This window comes from Daphnia carinata, chromosome 3 (genome assembly GCF_022539665.2).
Source record: "Daphnia carinata strain CSIRO-1 chromosome 3, CSIRO_AGI_Dcar_HiC_V3, whole genome shotgun sequence".
NCBI lineage: Eukaryota > Metazoa > Arthropoda > Branchiopoda > Diplostraca > Daphniidae > Daphnia > Daphnia carinata.
In genome coordinates, this window is record NC_081333.1 from 10,556,774 (window position 1) to 10,580,285 (window position 23,512).

At 38.5% G+C, this 23,512-nt stretch overlaps 7 protein-coding genes across 10 annotated transcripts; 4 read left to right on the forward strand and 3 right to left on the reverse strand.

Moving 5' to 3' along the window:
• The first annotated feature begins 100 nt into the window (after positions 1 to 100).
• LOC130697496 (DNA-binding protein SMUBP-2-like) lies at positions 101 to 8,038 on the forward strand. Its single transcript, XM_057520396.2, has 9 exons — positions 101 to 415; positions 477 to 678; positions 745 to 974; positions 1,047 to 1,329; positions 1,393 to 1,585; positions 1,658 to 1,979; positions 6,190 to 6,368; positions 6,471 to 6,547; positions 6,618 to 8,038. The coding sequence occupies exons 1-9, from the start codon at positions 166 to 168 to the stop codon at positions 7,975 to 7,977; spliced, it is 3,096 nt and encodes a 1,031-aa protein (XP_057376379.1). The 5' UTR covers positions 101 to 165; the 3' UTR covers positions 7,978 to 8,038.
• Positions 1,981 to 5,319, reverse strand: LOC130697506 (alkaline phosphatase-like). The gene is made up of 10 exons (XM_057520410.2): positions 5,217 to 5,319; positions 4,481 to 4,629; positions 4,002 to 4,222; positions 3,775 to 3,822; positions 3,558 to 3,702; positions 3,324 to 3,490; positions 3,063 to 3,264; positions 2,644 to 2,988; positions 2,331 to 2,552; positions 1,981 to 2,268 (listed from the first exon to the last, which is right to left on the reverse strand). The coding sequence occupies exons 2-10, from the start codon at positions 4,587 to 4,589 to the stop codon at positions 2,063 to 2,065; spliced, it is 1,665 nt and encodes a 554-aa protein (XP_057376393.1). The 5' UTR covers positions 4,590 to 4,629; positions 5,217 to 5,319; the 3' UTR covers positions 1,981 to 2,062.
• A 157-nt stretch (positions 8,039 to 8,195) lies between the features above and the next one.
• LOC130697542 (transmembrane protein 120 homolog) lies at positions 8,196 to 10,514 on the forward strand. Its single transcript, XM_057520452.1, has 9 exons — positions 8,196 to 8,333; positions 8,404 to 8,516; positions 8,578 to 8,696; positions 8,758 to 8,931; positions 8,990 to 9,082; positions 9,144 to 9,361; positions 9,445 to 9,668; positions 9,735 to 9,906; positions 9,965 to 10,514. Exons 2-9 carry the CDS (start codon positions 8,439 to 8,441, stop codon positions 10,102 to 10,104), a joined length of 1,218 nt encoding a protein of 405 aa, XP_057376435.1. The 5' UTR covers positions 8,196 to 8,333; positions 8,404 to 8,438; the 3' UTR covers positions 10,105 to 10,514.
• A 2,430-nt stretch (positions 10,515 to 12,944) lies between these two features.
• Positions 12,945 to 14,857, forward strand: LOC130697511 (uncharacterized). Of its 4 annotated transcripts, none has more exons than XM_057520418.1 (3): positions 13,196 to 13,337; positions 13,451 to 13,701; positions 13,771 to 14,857. In XM_057520418.1, the coding sequence occupies exons 2-3, from the start codon at positions 13,456 to 13,458 to the stop codon at positions 14,599 to 14,601; spliced, it is 1,077 nt and encodes a 358-aa protein (XP_057376401.1). In that variant the 5' UTR covers positions 13,196 to 13,337; positions 13,451 to 13,455; the 3' UTR covers positions 14,602 to 14,857. The 4 variants fall into 4 exon arrangements, with proteins under 4 accessions (XP_057376398.1, XP_057376401.1, XP_057376399.1 ...); XM_057520416.1 differs by having other exon boundaries at positions 13,199 to 13,337; positions 13,406 to 13,701; XM_057520417.1 differs by having other exon boundaries at positions 13,203 to 13,337; positions 13,409 to 13,701.
• Positions 14,858 to 14,886: 29 nt separating this feature from the next.
• Positions 14,887 to 18,773, reverse strand: LOC130697508 (protein tweety-2-like). The gene is made up of 12 exons (XM_057520411.1): positions 18,638 to 18,773; positions 18,015 to 18,174; positions 17,798 to 17,958; positions 17,599 to 17,710; positions 17,276 to 17,523; positions 17,099 to 17,194; positions 16,941 to 17,013; positions 16,646 to 16,876; positions 16,414 to 16,553; positions 16,184 to 16,285; positions 15,901 to 16,113; positions 14,887 to 15,824 (listed from the first exon to the last, which is right to left on the reverse strand). Exons 2-12 carry the CDS (start codon positions 18,132 to 18,134, stop codon positions 15,695 to 15,697), a joined length of 1,626 nt encoding a protein of 541 aa, XP_057376394.1. The 5' UTR covers positions 18,135 to 18,174; positions 18,638 to 18,773; the 3' UTR covers positions 14,887 to 15,694.
• Positions 18,774 to 18,898: 125 nt separating this feature from the next.
• LOC130697530 (nudC domain-containing protein 3-like) lies at positions 18,899 to 20,249 on the reverse strand. The gene is made up of 5 exons (XM_057520439.2): positions 20,055 to 20,249; positions 19,665 to 19,985; positions 19,398 to 19,608; positions 19,167 to 19,340; positions 18,899 to 19,035 (listed from the first exon to the last, which is right to left on the reverse strand). Exons 1-5 carry the CDS (start codon positions 20,153 to 20,155, stop codon positions 18,979 to 18,981), a joined length of 864 nt encoding a protein of 287 aa, XP_057376422.1. The 5' UTR covers positions 20,156 to 20,249; the 3' UTR covers positions 18,899 to 18,978.
• Positions 20,250 to 20,830: 581 nt separating this feature from the next.
• LOC130697540 (fumarate hydratase, mitochondrial-like) lies at positions 20,831 to 23,122 on the forward strand. The gene is made up of 9 exons (XM_057520450.2): positions 20,831 to 21,050; positions 21,124 to 21,255; positions 21,322 to 21,432; positions 21,513 to 21,692; positions 21,757 to 21,912; positions 21,987 to 22,179; positions 22,239 to 22,442; positions 22,548 to 22,840; positions 22,905 to 23,122. Exons 1-9 carry the CDS (start codon positions 20,907 to 20,909, stop codon positions 23,034 to 23,036), a joined length of 1,545 nt encoding a protein of 514 aa, XP_057376433.1. The 5' UTR covers positions 20,831 to 20,906; the 3' UTR covers positions 23,037 to 23,122.
• The last annotated feature ends 390 nt before the right edge of the window (positions 23,123 to 23,512 follow it).

Genomic DNA, 23,512 nt, shown 5'->3' on the forward strand with positions numbered 1-23,512 from the left:
GAATCTATAATAGTTTCGTTGAAAAACAGCTATCGTTGTGCGGAAGCGATACATTTATTTTCATCGTCTGCACACCAAGTCTATTTATTTACATAAAACACGTCGCCACATGTTCATTGAGAATTGAAAGGCCATTAACAGCTTGAAAGGGATTTTTATCTCAAAATGCAGTTCAAAAACATCGACGATTTTGTAATTCAGCAACTTGAGTTACTTAATCTTGAAAGGGATGCAGAAATAGCTGAAAGTAGAAAATTCCAAGAAACTTTTTCTGCCAAACAGCTCCAAGAAAAAGGAGTATGCATCTTAAATTTAGTTGTTCAAGGTTTGCGATCCGGTTTGTATGGTAGAACTATCGTAACGTTTGGCAGTAAAATGGCTGGTAAAGAATTACCATCATCTAACATGAGTTCTGGTAATATTTCCATCCTAATTTACTTTAGTTGGCCAGTTTTTACTTTCACTTTTTTAAACAGGGGATATTGTTGGGATATTTTCCAATTCAAGCGCTTCACAACTAGAAAAAGATCAAATTTGTTCTGGCATTGTCAGTTGTGTTAAGTCAGGCACAATTGAAATTGCTCTTGATGGTGAATGTGAAAACATTGACTTAAATGACAATGAATGCTACAAATTGTTGCAGCTAGCAAATAATGTGACCTATAAAAGGCTTAAAATGTATAGTCTTTAATTTAAAATTAGTTAATGTGGTATGGCAATTTATATAAATGTTCTCGTTGACAGGGGATTGAATAGCTTGAAAAATTACCAAGGCCCTGCTGCAACTCTTATGAATACCTTGTTTGGTGAACAGGAGTTCTCATCAGCAAATGTCTCTTTACCACCGGCCCTCTTAGGTTACAACAATGATCTTGTCTGGTTCAATAAGAACCTGGACCGTTCGCAGAAGAAGGCGGTTGAATTTGCGCTGAAACAACGAGAACTTGCAGTTGTGCACGGCCCTCCAGGGACAGGTCAGTAATTTCGTTAAATTTAACCTGTTATCAGTTTGCCTAACCCTTCTCAATCTTCAAATATCGATGTAGGCAAAACTACTACCGTAGTAGAAATTATCCTTCAGACAGTAAAAGCAGGAAACCGAGTTCTTGCCTGTGCTCCGTCTAATGTAGCAGTCGATAACATATTGGAAAAACTCGTATCAAATTCAACCGTGAAAGCTATACGTTTGGGACATCCAACTCGGATGCAAGAAGCCGTCCAAAATAGATCTCTAGATGCTGTTCTTTCTAATAGTGAAGCCCGTTCTATCGTAAACGACGTTCGCCGAGATCTCGATGCTCAACTTAAACAAATGACCAAAACCAAAAAGTAATGATAATCTACCCGTTCGATACGTCCTGCTAAAATTCGTATTACGTTGAACGCATCCAGGCGAGGACCTATTTTTAACGAGATTAAGAATCTGCGGAAAGAACTCCGCGAACGCGAGACAAAAGCAGTCAAGGAAGTCCTCTCACATGCAAATGTCATTCTGACGACGCTTACTAGTGCTACGCAAGATGGACCTTTAAAGCATTTGTTACCGGACCATTTCGATTACGTTGTGATCGATGAATGTTCGCAGGTTGGTCTCGAAAAATATAAATTTTTATCCGTATTTGCAACATGTGTTATTTATAGCCTTTCAAAATTTTAGGCCACGGAATCGGCATGTTGGTTAGCATTAACCCGAGCGCCGAGAGCCTTATTAGCTGGTGACCACTTTCAACTGCCACCGACTATCATATCTCCGGAAGCTGCACGCAGAGGACTCGGACTTACACTCATGGAACGCATCATTCAACGTAAAGTGGACGGCAAATCCTGCGTTCGCATGCTGACGACTCAATACCGCATGCACAGTGATATCATGCAGTGGGCGTCGGACCAACTTTATCACGGCAAACTGGAGGCACATCCATCAGTAGCGAGTCACTTACTTATGGAACTACCTGGCGTCGGAGACAACGATGACACAAGTACGTAAAATTCATGTTTATTCGAACCGTACTCTAGAGCGCTATGCGAACATTGGTGTTTATAATGCGTTACATGAGAAAGTCTATTGCCTGAAAATGGCTAAGCTTACTGCTAAAGCCATGAATAAGATAGTAAAGTGAGACGAAAGAGTTGAAACTCCAGCGCTTTGAGCTTCAGGTTTAGGAACGTCACAAACAGATGCGTATGGCCCTATGCAGGCGGCGTGCCCCACGACATGAGCAACGTAAGTCTGATCGTGTACTCCGTGAAACAAGTGCGACATCGGACCTAGTATTTTGGGAATTATAAAAATTTTACCGAACATTGCAATTCCGATAGTAGATTTATACCAGTCGCATAAACAGCCACATCCTCGCCTCCGTGGTAGGCGTCATCGGCTGGAGTTTGTGCTAGTTGCCTGTAAGTTTTATTGTGTACATCTAAAGTGCTAGCATCTAGCCACGGCTTGTGGGGATCTGTAGTCCCGTTGTTCACGTTATTCCAGAACCCTGGACCCGATGAGTACGACAGCGTCGTGTAATTGTAGCCATAGTCGCCCACACCACCTATACCTAAAGCCATAACAAAATACCCAAAATCAAACGAAAATTTTATTACCGATCCGCTGGTTAAAATAACCTAAAATCTTAATTCAGATCATACCGGTTATCTTGTTTCCTCTCACTGGGTAACCGTTAATATTGAAAGTATGCGAATGATCGGCAGTGACCAATATGAGTGTGTCTTTGCTATCTGTCAGCCGTTGGGCGATGGCTACAGCCTTGTGCATAGCCACGGTCTCCTCGAGTGCCAGTAAGGCATTATTTTTGTGGTGAGCGTGATCGATTCGGCCACCTTCCACTAGCAGAAAAAAACCATTGCTACTTTTCTTCTGTAAGAAACGAATAGCGTTTTCTGTCATTTCTTCGATGCCGGGGGCCAACGTGCCAACTTTGGGATCTTCGACTCTGTCGAGCTCGTAGGGGATGTGATTCATCGAAAACAAACCTAAATCAAGGGTTAGTTTTTTATTCAAAATTTTTTTCAAAAATAGTAATACGAATGATATCGAAACAATTTACCGAGAATAAACTCTGCATCGTCGAAATTGGCATTTAGTAAAGCGTCGCGGTTTTCCAAAAAGAGATACGACTTGTCACGTTTCTTTTTGTCTACTTTCCACGCTTCAATCAAATCCATATTGTCGCCCCTTTTACAAGGCCACTTTGCTGTGCCGTTATCGTTTGCGGCTTCAAAAATCTGTCGCCCACCGCCAAGGATTATCTGTAAAGCAAAGAAAGAAAGAATCAGTTTGATTCAAGATTTCAATCTTTTAAAGCAACCTTGATGTTTCGACCAGGTTCGTCTTCGACTAGCTGTCGAGCAATGTCTTTGCATTCGTGTCGATTTGCCAACGGTATTTGCGAATCGCACTCCCAGTCACGATTAGCAGTGTGGGCGTACAGACCCGCTGGGGTGGCATGTGTAACTCTCGTTGTCGTTACAAAACCTGTCAGAGGAAAAAGACAAATAGCCAGTCAGAGTGAGATCAAGTTCTTTCTTAACAAAGAGTTTACCAGTGGCCTTCCCCGCATCTTGGGCCCATTTCAGGACGCTATCAACGTTCGGTTTCGTGCCGAGATCAGACCGACATACGTTGTAGGGGGCTGAGACGTCCAACCCGAGAGTACCATAACGACCTTTCACTCCAGTCAAATAGGACTAGAGCGTGTGTTAGAAAATATTTCATTGCAATTTTTAGTAATAGATGAAAATCGTATTTGCCGAATTTACCGTTGCCGAGCCTGCGGAATCCGCCACTTGTTTATCTACGTTGTATGTCTATTGATGTCAGCAATATTTAAAAATAGAAATTTAATTTTACATTTTAAATCTCTTAACGGAAAAAGAGTAGTGAATCAAAACAACCACACAGGACGTTGACAAAGTTTACGTCTTTCATTGGCATATTTTGATCAACCGTTTGAATGGGCGTCCACATTGAACTGCTTTTACTTTACCTTGAGAAGGCCTAAATTAGGGAATTTTTCAAAAGATAAGTAATTCTCCTCGCCAAGCTCTCCGAGCTTTTGTCCGGCATGTATACGAGCGGCCGTCACTGTCGAAACTCCCATTCCGTCACCCAAGAAAAAGATGACGTTTTTGGCGGTGTTGAGATTCAGTTGGCGATTCAGGGCACGAAGTAACTCCTCTTTACCCTGGGCATGCCAAAAGGTTTTGTCTGCATTCGAAATGCGAAGATTAACATCAGTTTAAAACAAATCAGCTGGTCGATTCAAAAGTTAAACGTTTTAGTTTCAAGGGCTTTAATTTAACCCATAGCCATAAGGTAGTCTACTTTTTTACGTTGGTAACTTGCGAATGCGTAGATGAGTAACAGGAAAGAACCATTTAAAGCATAGGCGACGAGACACGCCCAAAAGGGATTTCCGCTCTAATTGTGTCAAGCCTGTCCGTACTAAACGAGAAAGTTATTTACCTTCATTTAGGATCTGCGGTGGTTCGCTGTCAGTTGTCGAGGGTTCGCTAGGTGCCACAATACCGAGTCCATTTAAAAGGAATAAAATGGGAAATATAATTCCCTTCATCTTATAGCGTTCGCCCACTTACGAAATCAATGCCAATGTTCTGAAAAAATTTTGAAATAGTTAGAGAAAAATAGAATCAAAATTTTCAACTGGACCGTCCTAGAATTGATATAAGGAACATCCGCATATACGGTCATTTACATTTTCGTAACCCATTGTGCTTCCTTTATACGTTTCTCTTTTTTTTTTTTTTTTTTTTTTTTTTTGGCTCTATGTTTAATGCCGTAACACTAACCAGGTGAATAGAAAGGAGGGCACTGAGTTACTTTGAAACAAAAAAATAATCAATTCCGCTGTGGCATTCCAAAAGTTTGAAATTTGAGCTTCCATTTGTCGAAAGTTTAAATTGCAATAGCGATTTCTTTTTAACGTTGGTATTGCCATTACCGACATTGCCCTTTAGCATTCGATCTGCCGTTAAAAACAGTTTTGGTTGATGGTTTTGTTCGACACTGTCTGTAATTTACTAGTTGTAGCCGCTTCTACACTATGCATTGAAAGGAAAGCGTAGCTACGGAAATTTAATTACATTTCTAAATGGATGTCAATTATTTTTAGACGCCGTAAATATTTGAAGGCTATCACCATGTCCGTTTGTGTTTAACTTAATTGTAACAATGCTCTTACCTTCGTTTAACTGCCCAGCGATGAGCAGCAGCGGATAGTTTTCCGTTGTTTGAATAGTAAGCGTTCGACAGTGACTGAGTTAGCCACAGGTTTTGACCGAATGTTTTACACACCAGGGCGTTCTTTTGTGCGCTGTGAACATAGGGACTCCATCTTGCCCTTTCTCACGTTTTTTTAATAGTAGCCTTTGGCCCAGCTTCGTACTAGTATGTATGGTATGCCAATTGATTGTTATTGACGTTTTATTTCTTCCATTTTACTGTTAGAGACTTCCCCACATTAGAAACCTCAGCTCGAAATCCGTTTTTAAGTAAATTAAGTACACTATTGTAATTAATAGCATCCTTTTCCTGGGAGAAAGACGGTTAAAACAAACAAAAACCCGGCCGTTTGACTTTGTACATAAAATCGGTCATAAAAGAAGTGCGCACGCCCGCAAAGCATCTACTACCCTTACATTTGGTTTTGAATCGAATGACAGTGATTTAATTTGTCACCTTCCACGAGAATTCGTAGTTCTCGATGAACGTTAACTAGACTAAGAAGGAAAGAAAGCATTTAAAAACAGTTGTTTCCACTTTTCAAGTGAGAAAGGAGAAACCAGTTTTCTTCTGGCTTTCGCTTTAGGCAGAAACGGAACACGACTCTGACATTTCCCCCACATGTTTCTCTAAAAAGGCGTAGCTGGTCACTGTTGAAAACATTGCTGGTCGAGCTTAAGAATGGGAAAAGGGAATGACAACATGATAGTTTCGAGGCGATCTTAGCAAAAAATAGTTACTGTAGGTCGAAAACACGTTTTTCATACTAAGGATTAGAAAAAAAAAACTAGGTCAACATCGTGTTCTTAACTATAGATAATAATCTAAATTGAGTCTAGTACATTGAACAATGATGAATCTATTGCTTTTGAAGTTTCTTAATAATTTTTAACATTATTAAAAAACAATTTTATCTTCTCATGCTTTTAAAGGAATACCGCTTTTACTACTTGACACCGCGGGATGTGATTTCCATGAATCAGCTACATCAGAAGAAGGATCCAAAGCCAACAGTGGTGAGGCGGCTCTCGTTTTCTTGCACGTGCAGCGACTGGTTGAATCGGGATTACCAGCTCGAGATATCGCTATCGTTACTCCTTACAACCTCCAGGTTTGAATAGCACCATATACAAGCAGTGTATCGTTTTCATCGATTGCGAAAATTCATGTCTAAACTTCTTAATGGAATACTCACTATGCGCTTTTTATCTAGGTTGAACTGCTGAGACAAATGTTAAGCGGAAAGTATCCGCAACTCGAAATCCGCAGTGTGGATGGCTTCCAAGGCCGGTATCTATATATTCTTAAACAAACTTAAATAAAACCTGAACATTCGTACTTATATGTCTTTTTCTTGCAGGGAAAAAGAAGCAATTATTTTGTCCTTAGTGCGATCTAACTCGACCGGCCAAGTCGGATTTGTGGCCGATGTTCGTCGACTGAACGTGGCATGTACTCGCGCCCGTCGGCATCTCTGTTTAGTTACTGATTCGAGCACAACAAGTCGCGCTACTAGTGGCTTGGTTGAGTACTTGGAGCAACATGGAGAGGTCCGTTCTGCCCATCAATACTTACAGGAGATGGATAATGTTGTTGTTCCCGAAATCGGCAACCGTATAACTGGAGAGGCGGCAAAACCACGCAAAGTCGTCACTCCTTCTACGAACACGATAGATAGCAACCAGTCAAAACAAGAAAAAGAAGAGATAGCCGCTAAAGTCAAGGCCATGTTGACCGAATGGGCGGCCAGTGCCGAATGTGGCGCCTCTTGTATCAAAGAATTCCCGTCGACATTGACGGCCTATGAACGATTAATAGTTCACCAGTGGGCCGAAGAGCACGGTTATCAGCATAGAAGCGTGGGAGAGAATCATAAACGCCGCATTCAAATTTATAAATCTGCTGTAACTATACCACAACAAGCATGCAAAGAAATCCAACCGCCCGAAAACGAACAATCTCACGCTATCTCTTTTGACGCGTCCATATCTGTTAAGAATGATGCTGACGAAGTCTTGCCAAAGTTAGCCGAGAAAATGGAATTAAAAGAGAGTAGTTCGTCATCGTCAAAGAAGAAAAAGAATAAAAAGCAAAAGTTAGCTTCGGGATCAGAGAAGCAAAAAGTACCAACTACGGATAAGCATTTTGTTCCAGCCACTTTAGCTGTCAGCGAGTGCGATGACAATAACGTCAAATGCGATGACTGCCAAAAACAAGTTCCAAAACAGAATCTAGCTCTTCATAGATTACGTTGCACCGGGGCAGGTCCTACAGAGCAAGCAGTGAGACCAAAACCGAAACCATCGATCAAACCTTTACCATCAATGATTCCCCCTGATGGAACCAAAGACTTAAATAGAAACGGAAAAGAAAAAGATATTGATGATGTCTTATCTGAATTCCGGAAATTAGACAATATTTGTAATTACTCCACCTGTAAAACGGGTATATCACTGATGGGTCAATTGTGCTTATTCTGTCAACGACGCTTTTGTCTTTCGCACCATCTTCCCGAAATCCATGGATGTGGTGATGCTATTCGACGCCAGGCACGTAGCGTCACACTCAAACAAGGCTTTGTTGCACCTGGGTCGTTACCTGTTAAACCGAAAGTCATAGATACCGCCAAGCGTGCTCATCTTCAACGTAAACTGGAGAAAAAATTAGAAGATATGTCCACTCAACGAGCTGGCAAGAAAGAAGAAAAGAAGAAGAAATAAAAAGTCACGTGCTGAATATTTTGATGGGGCAAAAATCCATTAATACGTGCTTTTTTGTATTCCATCCCAATTGATTAAACGGTTTTGTAAATTCAAACATAGATGTTCGCACTCGCACTTTATTGGTGTTAATCCATTAGTTTTTTTTTTTTCTGTGTATTCTTGTTTCTTTGGGATTGAGCAAGCAAGAGAAATAATCGCCGCTAGATGTCGAAATTAATTGACGTCTCGCCTAAAGGCAAATGACTGCGTGTCGTCTTCTGCTAGTAAATTATCAGTTTGTACGTATTCTCCGATCTTTCAAATTTACTTGATTTTACTTGGCACCACGTTACGGTAGCGCCGACTAAAAAGAGGTATAATTTTTATTCAGATGGGTTATCGTTTTCAGGAACATGATTGTCAAATGTCCTTACAAATTTTTAGTCTAATGAACTCGCTGTACACAGCTAAACTTTGAGATGGCCTTGAATTTGGGCGATATCGACGCCTGTATTCAAGATTTAATTGATTTAACCGAAGATTACAAAGAGCTTGAAGTAATGCTGATTTTCTGCACATCTTATGGAATATAATAAGACAATTTTTTGTACTATTTAGGCAACTCACAAAGACTACACAGTACAATTGGAACAACTGTCAGAACTACAAACAAAATGTGTGAAAAATTTGAGCCATCAAAGATACCGATTAGGGATTATCAAGTCAACATTAAAAAAGTATTAAACATTAGTAATTGCAGCTAAAAATTCATTATAGTGACTAGAGATAACTGTTTAGGCTTAAACCAAAGGATGACTCAGAGAAAGAAAAATTTCAACTTCTGAACAAGGATTTAATGAGGAGACAAGCTCAACTAAATGAGATGGAAGAATCTTTACCTAAAAAGAGTGGGACATACCTTAAAATCATACTAGGTTCAGTCAATGTGTCATTTCTCAACAAACAGGAAAGGTTTGTGTAATTTCCCTAAATTTATCACACATCTGTGTCAATCCATTATTTTTTGCAGGTTCAAGTACAAGGATGACTATGAAAAGTTCAAACTTGCTCTAAGTGCTATAGCAATGGGACTATCTGTAACAAACCTTCTTGCCAATTTAAGGTAGGCCCAATGTTCTATGTCAAATAATATTGAATGCTCATTGCCATTCACAAATTTCCAGGATCTTGGATTTGGCCTTTGTTTTCCTAATGGTGTGGTATTACTGCACTCTGACAATCCGCGAATCAATCTTACGAGTAAATGGCTCCAGAATCAAAGGGTGGTGGAGAGCGCATCATTTCATTTCGACGGCACTGTCTGCTGTTTTACTCACATGGCCTGACTCCGCTACGTATCATCTGTTTCGTCACCAGCTGATGTGGTTCTACGTCTACATAAGTACGTAATTATATTTAGTCCTATTATGTAGCGACGCTCATTTGATATGCATGTGATATAATTGTATTATTTCATTGGCTTAGGTTTTGTTCAGTACCTTCAGTTCAGATACCAGCAAGGCTGTCTGTATCGTCTCAAAGCTTTGGGCGAGCGACACGATATGGATATTACCATTGAAGGGTTCCATTCTTGGATGTGGCGAGGACTTAGTTTTTTACTACCTTTTCTCTACCTGGGATATTTCTATCAATTGTACAATGCTTGGGCCTTGTATCAACTTATTTCTCATCCGAATAGTGAGTGGCAGGTACAAAAAAAAATTTTATAACTTCAAATCAGGGAGCATTTTTTTCACTTTGCTTATCCTTCTCAGATTCCAGTCCTTTCCTTCCTTTTCCTGATACTTTTTCTGGGGAATATTTTGACAACATCTATGGTAATTCCGCAGAAACTAAGAGACAAAGTTCGTCTTAAATACCGTTTCACACGTCTCGACAAGTATTTTTCCACTTATACCAAGGGTGGTAGACGATTTACGTTATCTGGTAAGGAATTAGCTTTTATGTTTGTTCCCGCTGCCCTCATATTACTTTTTGGAAACAGATCGTTCGCGATCGAATGAAGGCCGTGATTCCGTTATCCAAGGGGAGCATGCAGCAAAAACTGATTCGGAAAAAATTAAAGAAAATCATGGTTCACCTAGAGACATAAGTCATAATTTTGAGAATGAAAAAGACCAATGAAACTAGTGTTACAAGAAAAAAAGTTCGTCCGAGATACAGTCAACTGATCGGAAAACTTGTAACTTCAGACTAATACCGAATCACATCACCGTTGAAAGCATATTTTTGTCTTGTCTGTTGTTTTTTTTTGTTTTGTTTTTTTTCTAGTTTTTTTTTTTTTTTTTTTTTGTTTGCTTTTTCATTATTATTATTTTGTTGGGAAGAACCCTTTTTTTAAATAAATTTTTCCCCTTTACTCAAACCACGAAAAGAAAAATTTATTGCACTGGCACATTTTCTCTTTGATTTTCACGTGTTTTTGTCCTATATGTTGTGGTTTTTCCAACATTTAAACCGATTTCGGTTTGCAACCAAAAGCTGGCTGTATCCACGGATGTTCTAAATAAAATAAACAATACGAAATGGATAACTTGTACAACAATCGCTACTCAACGGCTTCCAGTGCCCGCGAAGTTCCCGATAGCCTTGGAGAAAAAAAATCACAGGTTTTATTGAAAATAGAACTCTGATTTCGATTAAAGTTGTTGGTTTTCTCCATGAACGAACCGTTCTTAATTACACGATGGTTCTTTACGTTAAGTTCAAATTTTAAGAATAATATGGCAATCCGTTTTACCCAAAATAAAAATAAAAAATATTGGCCTTTTTTCTGTTTTACTGCTACCGCCATCATCGCGGTCACGTTTCTAGTTAATTCTCTACATACACTGACCGAAAAAATTTTAAGCCCGACTAAATAAGCCCGACTTTTCTCGGTCGGGTTTTAAATTTTTTTCAAAAAAAACTGACACTCATCGGAATTGGTTGAGTATCACAGGGTATACTCAAAATTGAATGCTGATTCCGGGAAAATTGCTATTTTTAAAATTAAGCTAATCATTTTTGAAATACACGGAATATTTAACGCAAAGCTAGCGCGCCAGTACGGTACAACGCTAGCGCTATACAGCAGGAAGTCGGGTTTATATTGTCGGGCTTAAAATTTTTTTCCTATTAAAAAATAATATCATTAAATCTAGATAACTATATATGATTCTGATTCAAAATTTAACAATGAACACGAAAATGAAATTTGTTTTTACGTAGAGTTTATTGTTTTTGAATAATCAAAGAAGTTTGATGTTTCACGCTAGCGCTGTAGCGTACTGGCGGCTAGTAATGGTTTCGATTTGCACACACACTAATTTTATATTTTGGACTACTCCAACACTATGAACTCTACGTAAAAACAAATTCCATTTTTGTTTTCCTTGGTTAATCTTGCATCAGAATCATGTATAGTTATTTAGATTTAATGATATTATTTTTGAATAGGACAATATTTTAAGCCCGACAATATAAGCCCGGCCTTCTGTTTTTCTTGTTTAATTCAAAAGCTATAAGGCCAATTAAAAAATAAACTTTATATTCGTGATTAGCATTCCATTCTTCATCGAAATCATGTATTTTAGGCCAAATTTGAAATTTGGCCAAAAATGAAAAAGTAAGAAGGCTATAGCCTTCTCACTTTTCCTATTTTCTTCAAATCCTAGATTTCGTTAGAAATACATTATTCCGATTCGAAATTTATCGCTGATCACGAAAAGGGGGTATATTTTTATATTAGGCTTCTACTTTTTGAATTAACCGTAAAAAACAGAAGGCCGGGCTTATTTTGTCGGGCTTAAAATTTTTTCCTATAAAAAAAATAATATCATTAAATCTAGATAACTATATATGATCCTGATTCAAAATTTAACAAGGAACACGAAAATGGAATTTTTTTTTACTTAGAGTTCAAGGTTTTTTAATAATCAAAGAAGTTTGATGTGTCACACTAGCGCTGTAGCGTACTGGCGCGCTAGTAATGGTTTCGATTCGCACACACACTAATTTTAGATTTTAGATTACTCCAAAACTATATACTCTACGTAAAAACAAATTCCATTTTCGTGTTCCTTGGTTAACTTTTAATGAGAATCATGTATAGTTATCGAGATTAAATGATACTATTTTTTAATAGGAAAAATTTTTAAGCCCGAAAGATAAAGTCGGGCTTATTTTTTAACCCAACTTTTACCGTTTTTTACGTTTTATTCAAAAACCATGAGTCTAATGTGAAAACAACCATCATATTCGTGATGCCCGTTCAATTCTGCATCGAAACTATGTATTTAAAGCGAAATCTAAAATTTTGCCAAAATTGAAAAAGTAAGAAGGCTATAGCCTTCTCACTTTTCCAATTTTCTTCAAATCCTAGATTTCATTAAAAATACATTATTCCGATTCGATATTGATCGCTGATCACGAAAATGGCGTATGCTTTTATGTCAGGCTTCTACTCTTTGAATTAACCGTAAAAAACCAGAAAATCGGGCTTATTTAGTCAGGCTTATTTTGTCGGGCTTATTTTCAAGCCAAAAATTTGGCGAAAATAGTGCACTGCTTGGAATTCTATTATAAATTACCCATTATAGTGAAAATTAAACGCTGATTTTAGGCAAATTAGTCGTGTTCTTGTCAAATCAGCTGTTTTAAAAATATATTAAGTATTGGGCTCTAAGAGATTGCGCCATAGCGTATTGGCGAGCTAACATTTGATACCATGGTTTCTATTTATTTAAAAATTTCTAATCTCATGAAAAATAGGAGTCAATTTTCCTGATTCTCTTTTATTTCAAATCCAATGCACATCTGCCCTTTGTTAAATTTAAAATTTTGCAAAAATGCAAAATTAATGAAAAGTCGGGCTTATTTTTTTTTGTCGGACTTATTTTTAAGCCCAAAAATTTGATGAAAAAGTATCATTTTGCCACCAACAGATGGCTGTATCCAAGGATGTTCTAAATAAATAAACAATACCGATGTGGATAACCAAGTACAACAATCGCCATTCGTCACCATGTGACCCATTTTCTATAAAAGAAGAAAATGCTGAACTTAAAACAGCCTTTAACTTTAGTAACGTGTGCCTCCGATTGCCTTATTGAATTAGTGCTGTTTTGGAATTCGCATCAACTTGATATTCAATCCTTCACAATTTTACGAGAATACCTTTTATCTATTCCCAACAACCTGTTCGACCAGTGGGCGGAGAAGCTAATGTTAAGGTTAGGTAGATTGCAACGTAATTCAGATGCCCTTTTTCTTATTTTTAGTTCTGCCTTAACACGAATGGATATTGATCATTTTCCCACTCTGCCTGTAAATGTGAATAGACTTTGTGATGGCTTTAGATTTACCACAAATCTAAGGTACTTGTGCTGTCGCTATGCCCCTTTTTTTTGGTCTCCATCAGATTTATTGATGCTTCAAAAATCAGTAGGTCATTTCACAAATCTTCAAAGGTTAGTCATATGTAATATAGATCTTATGGAGAGCCCCTCGTTTCTGGAGACTGTTGGAAACCAACTCAGCAGCCTAAAAGAACTTGACATCAGTTATGGGAAAATACCAGCAGACAGTTACAAAAAAATAGGTGACAATTTTTTACATCTTGAAGTCCTAAGGATAAAACAACATTCAGAAGAATTTCGTACCATCACCCGTAAACATGCAATACAACTACTTGTTTGTTTATTGAAGCTAAAGATTTTGGATGATGATTCAACTGCATGGGTAAATTAGTTTAACTTTGATAAATTTTTCAATTGTCTAATGAGTAGTACTAATGTACCTTTTACACAGAGCTGTGTTCTACCAGCCTTAACACAACTCAGCAAAGAAATGTACTCTCATTTATGTGCCTCCATAGAGCATCTTACCATCTACCAATGCTCAGAAGTAAACATAAAATTTACCAAAAAGGTTGTGAGTGTGTGCCTAGATACCAAAGTCTTCAGAGAGTCGCCGGAACATAACGTAACAAGTGTAAGCACTTGGCTATGCAACAATTTTCCCGGACTCCTGTCAATCAACCTTCGCCTAGAAAATGTTTTGTTTACCACAATTGCAAATTTTTTACAAAGTAAAAGCATGGGATGGAAAATTCATTCCATTTTCCTCTCCAAAATTCCTCTCAATGTAACGCATTTCCAAATTATTGGAAAATATGCTCCTAATCTTAAAAAGTTGGAAATACTGAACCAAGTAATTTTGGATGTATCAACCAATAATCAACACATCGCTGCAGATGATGTTGGCCGTTTAGCCCGGCCATATTTTCGTCATCTTACACATCTCTCTTTTACTGGAGCCTGGACGGAAAATATTGTCTGCGTTCTATTGAATAACTGTGTTTTCTTGCAAGACCTCATTCTAAAACCAAATGTTTTACCGGTGACATTTCTCAAGCACAATCCTCTTTCATATTTACAGCGACTCATCCTTGATAGGTCGCATTTGGTTTGGAACGAATGTGATCTAGAGTTGAATTTTCTTCGATATGTCCTTAAATCAGCATCAAACTCCCTTAGAGAACTTGGCCTTAAATCTAGGCCTCCCATAGAATGGGATAGTCTTCTTCAGCAGTTAAAACTGGAAAATTGTGATTTTCAAATATTGCGACCCATTGTTTAAAGTTCGTGCCTCAGGTTCCAAAGATTCATTTATCCCAACCTATAAGTAAAAATTGCCACAATTACTATAGTAACCCATTTTCGAGCATGTCATAAAACAATTATTAGTTAAACAGAAAAGTTTCAAAAATGCTGAATTTCTTACATTCCGGTGACTAAGTTTCCGAAGTTTTTTTGGCTTATTTTTTTAATAGCCCGTTGTAACTGCATAATAGAAAACATAATGCTTTGCATAATAAACGATTATTATACATTTGTCTATGTCTCACTTCGTTCTAATACTGACTTATTTCAGACCAAACGACGTGTATTGTAGCTGATGTACATACAGTAGAAATAAAGTCGATTTGAGACTCAAGACGAATAAGGAAATAACCAATTCGAGACCGATAGGAAAACATTCCTTAAGAAAACACAAGATCGCATGAGGTTTGGAGTATAAAGGTAAAATCGGCGGTAAGAGAGAATACAAGGAACCTATCAGGAATTGGCATGTCCCACTTCCTCGGAACAAAGGCTGTAAAAATGAGAAATCGCGACGTACAGAAAAAAAAAGAAAAACGCTTAGAATACTTCGCCGTCTCGATTTCCGTTCGGTCTACACGTGCACACTACATAACTGCCGCCATTTAGAAGGTGAGTGGATGCTGATAATAATTTCCGCGAGATTGACAAGTAAAAAAAGAAACAGACAATCTCCAATAACCAATAAGGATAAAGGAGTCGGACATGATTAGTTTGCGCTAGGGATAATAAAACCATATAGTTTCGTACATAGTAGACATGGCTCGCGTATATGTTTAATGATACCGCGAAGTAATAGAGCTGGAAATTGGTACCAAAGAAACTGTCATCTTATCTGACGGAGGTTTTCACACTCCCCTGCCATATTTTCCTGCAACTCCTAAATGTAGTGGTATCTGTTTACCCTAATGAGAAATGCAGTTAGGATAGCAACTGCTTTGTTTCTCTTTCAATGACTTCAATAACACGTGTATGGAGGAAAACAAATTCATTTTTAAAAAATCCACATAAATAGATTCCGCCAGTGCTAATCCCCCCTTTTTTTGCTTTCATTTCTGCACGTCTAATCACTAGTAAAAATCAGACGACTCAAGCGTTTTGCATGACTTACTCAACGTGGGATACTGGCCATTATTGGGACCCAACAGAAGTGGTGGGGCTGAGGGTTGCTCATGACGGTTATGACTTCCACGTCCATTCCTATCAATCGAAAATGCCATTACCATAATGACAATATAAACAATTGTACATACACATGTAGCGAATGGATTCTTACATGGTTCCCGGGAAAGGCGGCGTCTGTGGTGGAGTGTGTGTATGACGATAATGTGCGTGACGTCCAGGATACGTTCCAGCTGACGAATATGTTTGCGGAGGATTTAGCGATGGTCGGTTTAGACTGCCACCTTGGGCACCACGGCTGCTACTGCCAGCGCTACTAGATAGAGGAAGGAACGGATCTGCTTCGGCTACTTGTAAATAACCCTTACTGTAAATGGAAAGATAAAAAAATACTGCTAAGTAACGTAAAAGTTTGTAACCTTCTGTTTTAATCTCACCGTTTCCTTAGATAAATCCAAACGTGAGAATCTACCCAGACCAAAATTGTAAATAGCAATCCAGCGGCCAATGCACTTGCCAACATAAAGGTTAGTCCAAATCTATTTTTTTTTTTTTAAGTTAAAAAAAAAAAAGTCCGTTTTATATCATACCGATAGGAAGAAGACCCAAAACGAACAATGCGAAACTTAACATGACGTAAATATATAGAGTAAAAAAGATGATTTACAAAGCTTTGTTGCAGACGACATCGAGTAAATCCAAATATCGCCGATGAAGCGGCGCACAATCCACTAAACCGGCCAGAGTAGCCAAGTTTTGGGTTGCGGTTTTCAAAGATCTGGTAAGCTTGTCGAGTGAAGGCTGAACCTAATATTATAAAAAAAAAATATATATACATAAATAAAAAGAAAACAAAAATAAAATTGTAGAGGAAAGGATCGAAAAGAATAGTAACTTACGTCTTTTGGCGAATAGTGCATTTCGGCGAGAGCGGCAAACTCGGCAACTAGCTGTTCGCTTTTTTCGATATTTAAGCGGGCCTGGCGCACAAAATTGTTGAAAGGGCCACTCTCTTTGACTGCACCGTCAACCGGGCAGTGAATATAGTAATCGGCGACATCTATGCCATATTGATTGGCAATTAGGCGCTCGATAACACCAGCGGGATCGACACATGCATCCCCCATACCCTTAAAGACGACTGTAATTAGATTCTCCAACCAGTAATAAGGCAAACTTGGCAGAAAGACTTACAATGGCTACAGCGACATAGACTGAAGCGGTACACCAGCTGATGATAATCATTAGCAGGCCCAAAACGGCAAACCTGGAAAGTAAAGAAATTCGGCGTAATATCGGGAAAAAAAAGCCAAGATGTTCAAACTTAAGGGAAAATGTACAGAATTATTTACATGACAAGTAGGCAGCGTATGCGGCGAACGACTCCGAAAATCAGAATCAAGCAAAGCAAGATGAAGGCGCTGAGCAGGCCCATGGTAATCGGCCATCTAATTATTTCAGCCATTATGTAAAATAAAATAAAATGTTTTTAAAACTTTAGGTGACGGTTACAAGGACTCTCAACCCACCTATACACTTCGATGGCATCAAAAACTCTAAGGAATGGTGGCAGAGGAGACGGCGGCAATAAACGTTCGTAAAGCAGAGTCATATCATCGATGGAACGATTTATGTTTGCCGTGGTTCCATGTAACAGCTCCAATGCCAGACGCTGAATAGTAGCGTTCGGTAGGAGCTTACCATCGTCCACAACTTCTGTTAGACGATCGGCTAATGGGAAACTTTGAGTTTCTAGATTTAATTTTAGCGAATGACTCTAATAAAAAAAAAAACCATTAACAACTAATCAACCATGGCGACAAACACAAGAAGAAAAAAAAAATGTTTATACATTATCCTTGACGGCGTCAATATTGTGCTGAACGGCACGCAACGTAGTACTAAATCGCAAGAAAGCATTGTGTACATCGTCATTCCCGTAAAGACCGATCGCTACGGTAGCGCTGAGAATAACAAGAAGGAGTAATGTATACGTTTGCAAACAACGGTAGATCAAATAAGAAAGTTTCTAATAAATAGTCGTGGGTTACCTGCAAATAAATGCCGTCACGCCGAGAACCCAACGATGGCAGTAAAGACTTCTACCCTGTCTGAGCTGTTTGTCACAACAGCGAGAAAGCAAATATGATAGCAAAACCAATAGAGTCAAGAGCAGCCATACAGCTGGAACACTAGCTGCAACTCCCAATGACTAAAGGAAAACATTTAATGAAATTTGGAATGCTACAAGAGGCTTAAAGTACATACCTCTAAGTAGATATTGCTCCTGGGGTTAAAGGTACTGTTCACTAATTGAAAAGTAATATTCACATGGGGCAGTGAGTGATAAAACGAGGCCAGCAAAGATGGAACATAATCTTCATCCATGTTTAAAAGCTCTGATGTACCCTCCTAAGCATTACATCCCCTGTTAAAACGAAATATACAAAGCATCAGTATGGCTACCAGGTTCTCACAATTAATAAATGACAGACAATCTCAACTGATATTTTCACCATTAGCAGGCAATTTGTAAATGATAGGGAAAAAAAGAAGTGGGGGACTTTGTTTATGTTTACATTTGATACAAGCAACAACAATGATACAGTGGATCAATGGCTTTGTGCCAACCATACTGCATATGGTTTTTGAGGTAATGCCATTAATCGAATTTCGTCGTCTTACAATGACAGACTACAAATTCTGCGACAAATTATACCACGTAGGGGAAAAAGTAATAAATAGTGACATAACTGAAGTTTAGAATATTTGTGCAGATGTATATTAGTTAGGAACTTCAGAATCGAAGACCCGACTGTATCTAAGCTTCTCTCTGTGATTTGTAAAGCTAGTATCATCCCTATATTGAGACATTTCAGAATTTTACTTACATTTTGAATTTGTTCGATAGATGAAACTATCTTAAATTCATCGCTGTCGATCAATTGGTATGGGCTAAGTGCCTAAATTAGTAACAAATATAGTGCCAAACCCAGCGGGCTGTTAGAACTCGGACGCCATGAGCTCTAATAATAAGGATAGGCGACGTTGCCACGACAAAAACAAATAAATATTTCAAAAAATGAGTCGAAATTTACAGTGATGTCAATGTCTATGAAGGAATAACGACGTGATCAACAATAGTCGTTTATTTGAAATAATACGGAGAACGAACGAAAATACATTCATCATTACCAAATTTTGTCATGTTATTTTTATTCCGCTACACTCTTCAGGAGAATGGATCGTGATTGAAATTTTTATCCTCCAGAGGTTGCTCTAGACAAGCCTGAAAATATATTTTAACAAAGAAGTAATTTGATTTTTCCCCACAAACCATGTTTTGAATGAAGTCCAAATGAAACCAAAAGAAAAAATGGTTATCGGAACTTCATATTAATGTTATTACTATGAGGTTACATTTGAAAACTGCTGCCTTGTCCCTTGGTTAACTATCAACTCCTCAACTTTCATGTGTTCTTCTTGACTTAGGTCACTGGTCATAATGACTGTATCAATTTTTTTGGTATCAATTGGGGGATCAGAAGAAAACAATCTATCCCACCAACGTTCTTCTTTTTTCTCCAGATTGACCTAGAATTAAGATTTGAAATAAATTTGAAAACTTTATACTTTCAAAATTCTTGCTACCTGAACATGTTCTCCATCAAAGCTCCATAGACACTCATCTGGTATAACTCTGTGTGGGAATGTTTGGTCTATTAAAACACAGCTTCCCTCCTGTCCAACAGTTGCAACTTGGAGATGGAGAGGATCAATTTTCACATTGACTTGTTTAGCTTTTTGGATGTCCTTTGTGACTGGAATGAAAACATCAATGTCACCTAGGGTTTGACTCCACCTTGCAAAAATAGCTTTTACAGAATATTTTTCATACTAGAGTTTAACAATGCATACCTGTAGGTTCCCCGATCATCTCCATTATACACTTCCCTAACATTTTTTTCTTCATTTACCTCCATTTTTCTCAAGGCACCATTACTTGTTTCGACTATTAATGGTTCAGGTGTATCTGCTTCAATACCCAACACAACCTCTTGACAGGCTGAAGGGACATCACTGTCATTCGATGCCATATTCCCTAGTACAGCAGCCTGTTTCTCGTAATGAGTCTGATTTTCATATCTTTGGAACAATTTCTGTACAATGTCCTTAGCTACACCACCTGGAAACCCAACTTTTCCAGAAGAATCATTTTGATGCTGAAAGAAGTCTGTGCTAGAATTGCAAAGGCACAGTATTTCAAGTACGCGACTAAATGCAAATTGTTCAGTATGTTATCAATACCATCTGTAAAGGAATCCAAAGACAGAATCGAGAAACGTGACTATACTACGTTCTTCCTTTAAAATTTCGAGAAACAATCGGTCGTGCTTATTGCTCTGCATTTTACAGCCAACAAATTGAAAATGAAGATGGGCAAGCTAAAGTTAAAATATTTGCTTTAAGGCCAGTTCAAACAATCAAGAATTTGAAAAGCTTGTTTTAAAAAGTTTTCGCCGCCGCACCGTGGTGGACTGTGTATATCGTGTGTTTGGAACGTGAATCAGTACAGCGTGGAAATAACGTTGGAAATAGGCGGAGTCTTCAACGATGGAAATTGTTAGAGGGAAGGATATTTCGAAGAAGAAAATGATTACTTCACGCTCTAACGATCCGTGCAAATAATCAAATATTGGTTCCAACTGGAAATCCTATTATAGAATATTGATAAAAGCGTAAATCATGATCAACCGGGCTAACAATAAGTGCATCACGTTCTGTTATTTACACCTAGCCTAAAAAAAAAGAGACGCAAATACACCTATTCAAGTACGTTATAACCACCGTCTTCGTCCTTTCGGTGATTTTCAAACAATATCTGGTATAACGTTCCATGCTTCGCTGCTTCCATAACATGGTATTTAGTTATTTATACGCTCTTTGTTAAGCTCTTCCCATTAGAGGAGAGAAAAGCCATTCCAGATTCCACCTTCCATGATCGTTTTCCACGATACACTGGTACACGATACGCATATACGATTTACCGGGTATTGGCAGCAAAAAAGACTTGTCCTGAACTGTACAGTCAGATACCTTTTCCGGCTTCACAGCTGAATAATACAGCGACTTCGAGCAGAAAAGACCTTAAGTTTTACCATGGCTAACTCGATGCATCTTATTCCCAGCTACATTTCAAGGTCGACCTTGAATTCGAGAGGAATGAAAGTGGGTCTAGTGAAGTCCGTGGAGCAGTTGTTGAGTAGATGTTCTTTTGTCTTGGCGACTACAGCCCAGAGAACGGTATTCGAATGCTTTTTCATTTTTTGGTCTAGAAATTTTTACACATTATAACATTTTTTTGTTTTTATCACAGATGGCTAGTGGTTATCGAACTGAAGCAGATACATTTGGGGAACTACAAGTTCCAAATGACAAATACTATGGAGCACAAACTGTTCGTTCAACTATGAATTTTCCAATTGGTGGAGAATCTGAAAAGATGCCTGTAAGCACCATATCATGTGCTGAAATATGTATTCCTACAGCAATATTTTCTTTCAATTTCATCTAGTTGCCAGTAATCAAAGCATTTGGAGTACTAAAGAAAGCAGCAGCAGAAGTCAACCAGGATTATGGGCTGGATCCCAAAATTGCCGCTTCAATAAGTCAAGCTTGTGATGAGGTATTCAGAGCTCCATATCTTTCACAGTTAATTGGGGAAAAATATGTAAGCAAATTGTGTAATTCTTCCTTGTTTATTAGGTTATAAGTGGATCTTTGTATGCTGAGCATTTTCCATTAGTTATTTGGCAAACGGGTTCAGGAACACAGTCAAATATGAATGTCAATGAAGTTATTAGCAATCGTGCAATTGAAATTTTGGGTGGTGTTTTGGGTAGCAAAAAACCTGTTCATCCAAATGATCATGTTAACAAAAGCCAGGTTTTTAAACAATTTATTTTGTTTATGTTTCTAGTTTACTTGAATCATATTTTATGAATAATAGAGTTCCAATGACACATATCCCACTGCCATGCACATTGCAGTTGCAGTTGAAGTGACAAGCAGTTTATTGCCCAGTCTTGAAAAACTTCACGACGCAATTGATGCAAAGGCCAAGGAATTTCAAGATATCATAAAAATTGGTCGTACACATACTCAGGTACGTTCCTGTTGGTCAAACGTGAAGATGTATTTTAGTGTAATAAATGTTTTTTTTTTTTAATTTGTTTGTAGGATGCAACACCTTTGACTTTAGGCCAAGAATTTAGTGGATATGCTCAACAAATCGCATTCGCGATCGAGCGTGTCAAAGCTTCACTTCCACATGTGTATATGCTGGCAGCTGGTGGCACCGCTGTTGGAACTGGGTTGAATACGCGAATCGGCTTTGCTGAAAAAGTCGCCGCTCGAGTTTCTGAACTTACAGGTAACTAGAGGGTGTCCACTACTTTATGCACGCTTTCCTTATGCGTAAAAATGCTCTAGGATTGCCTTTCGTCACGGCACCAAACAAATTTGAAGCCCTTGCTTCTCATGATGCCCTTGTTCAGATGTCAGGATCTTTGAACACGGTAGCCGTTAGCCTCATGAAAATTGCCAATGATATTCGATTTTTGGCTTCTGGACCTCGCTGTGGATTGGGGGAATTATCACTGCCTGAAAACGAACCGGGTTCCTCTATTATGCCAGGTAACATTGAAGGGGTGTACTCTACTCATAGAAAGCAACGTTTTTGTACAGAGCTAAAAAGCATCAATTCTCATACGTTATTATTTTACTTTGCGGTTATTATAGGAAAAGTGAATCCCACGCAGTGTGAAGCCATAACCATGGTTGCAGCACAGGTAATGGGTAACCACGTGGCGGTAACGATTGGTGGAAGCAACGGACATTTCGAACTAAACGTTTTCAAGCCGATGATCGTTTCTAATGTACTCCGATCCATTCGGTTGTTGTCCGACAGCTGTAACGCGTTTACAAAGAATTGCGTTGTCGGAATTGAAGCCAATCGTGATCGCATTAATAAGCTATTACATGAATCGCTGATGCTTGTTACAGCCCTGAATCCACACATCGGTTATGACAAGGTTATATTTCGCATGAGACAGGTTCATTGATGAACATTGATTTATATTGTGTTCTATTTTACAGGCTGCTAAAATAGCCAAAACAGCGCATAAAGAAGGCTCCACGCTGAAGGAAACTGCCCTCAAACTTGGTTATTTGACGGAGGAGCAGTTCAATGAATGGGTAAAACCTGAGGATATGCTGGGACCCAAATAATTGTTGTTGGTAGCGCAAGAGCTTTCAGTTGGGTTGGTTTTTAATAGCTGTACAATATTATAGAATAAACATGGTTATCTGCTGAAGTTGCCATTAGCAACACCATACATCCGGTAACCATAGGCTGTTGACATAGGAAACGGAAGCACAACTTCTCCATTTACCCTTTCCGCAAATGTCTAAGAATAGAAAGAAAACATCTGGGTATTATCGATGACTGCAGAGCAGTCAATTCTTGTCGCAAATGAGAAAATGGATCTGTAGTCTATGCTTTTCTCGACAACTGCGCCTGCTTAAAAGGTTCCGTTTTGTGTAAGAGTCGAAAACCAATAACAAAAGTGACTTGCGAACAAGTGCAGATAGGGAATGTAGGGGTGGAGAGGAACCGGAGCAACGAGCATATGTTTGGGCAATGAGACCATCACGTGCAGAGTTGAAGAGAAATCACTTTTCGTGTTCAGTTGCTTTTTTGGTCA

Coding starts and splice junctions, on each gene's coding strand:
- LOC130697511 (XM_057520415.2), top strand. CDS start 13,015: ATGCTGAACTTAAAACAGCCTTTAACTTTAGTAACGTGTGCCTCCGAT. Junction 13,702..13,770: donor ATGATGATTCAACTGCATGG/GTAAATTAGTTT, acceptor CCTTTTACACAG/AGCTGTGTTCTACCAGCCTT.
- LOC130697506 (XM_057520410.2), bottom strand. CDS start 4,589: ATGAAGGGAATTATATTTCCCATTTTATTCCTTTTAAATGGACTCGGT. Junction 3,491..3,557: donor AGATGCGGGGAAGGCCACTG/GTAAACTCTTTG, acceptor TTCCTCTGACAG/GTTTTGTAACGACAACGAGA. Junction 2,269..2,330: donor TGTGGCTGTTTATGCGACTG/GTATAAATCTAC, acceptor CCAAAATACTAG/GTCCGATGTCGCACTTGTTT.
- LOC130697496 (XM_057520396.2), top strand. CDS start 166: ATGCAGTTCAAAAACATCGACGATTTTGTAATTCAGCAACTTGAGTTA. Junction 1,980..6,189: donor CGGAGACAACGATGACACAA/GTACGTAAAATT, acceptor ATGCTTTTAAAG/GAATACCGCTTTTACTACTT. Junction 6,369..6,470: donor TTACTCCTTACAACCTCCAG/GTTTGAATAGCA, acceptor CTTTTTATCTAG/GTTGAACTGCTGAGACAAAT.
- LOC130697540 (XM_057520450.2), top strand. CDS start 20,907: ATGGCTAACTCGATGCATCTTATTCCCAGCTACATTTCAAGGTCGACC. Junction 21,256..21,321: donor GAGAATCTGAAAAGATGCCT/GTAAGCACCATA, acceptor AATTTCATCTAG/TTGCCAGTAATCAAAGCATT. Junction 22,443..22,547: donor GGGTTCCTCTATTATGCCAG/GTAACATTGAAG, acceptor CGGTTATTATAG/GAAAAGTGAATCCCACGCAG.
- LOC130697530 (XM_057520439.2), bottom strand. CDS start 20,155: ATGCAGAGCAATAAGCACGACCGATTGTTTCTCGAAATTTTAAAGGAA. Junction 19,986..20,054: donor TTTGGATTCCTTTACAGATG/GTATTGATAACA, acceptor TTGCAATTCTAG/CACAGACTTCTTTCAGCATC. Junction 19,609..19,664: donor GATGATCGGGGAACCTACAG/GTATGCATTGTT, acceptor TATTTTTGCAAG/GTGGAGTCAAACCCTAGGTG.
- LOC130697542 (XM_057520452.1), top strand. CDS start 8,439: ATGGCCTTGAATTTGGGCGATATCGACGCCTGTATTCAAGATTTAATT. Junction 8,932..8,989: donor TTTCTCAACAAACAGGAAAG/GTTTGTGTAATT, acceptor TATTTTTTGCAG/GTTCAAGTACAAGGATGACT. Junction 9,083..9,143: donor AACCTTCTTGCCAATTTAAG/GTAGGCCCAATG, acceptor ACAAATTTCCAG/GATCTTGGATTTGGCCTTTG.
- LOC130697508 (XM_057520411.1), bottom strand. CDS start 18,134: ATGGATGAAGATTATGTTCCATCTTTGCTGGCCTCGTTTTATCACTCA. Junction 16,877..16,940: donor TCTATGTCGCTGTAGCCATT/GTAAGTCTTTCT, acceptor GTCGTCTTTAAG/GGTATGGGGGATGCATGTGT. Junction 16,286..16,413: donor GTCGTCTGCAACAAAGCTTT/GTAAATCATCTT, acceptor AAAAAAAAATAG/ATTTGGACTAACCTTTATGT.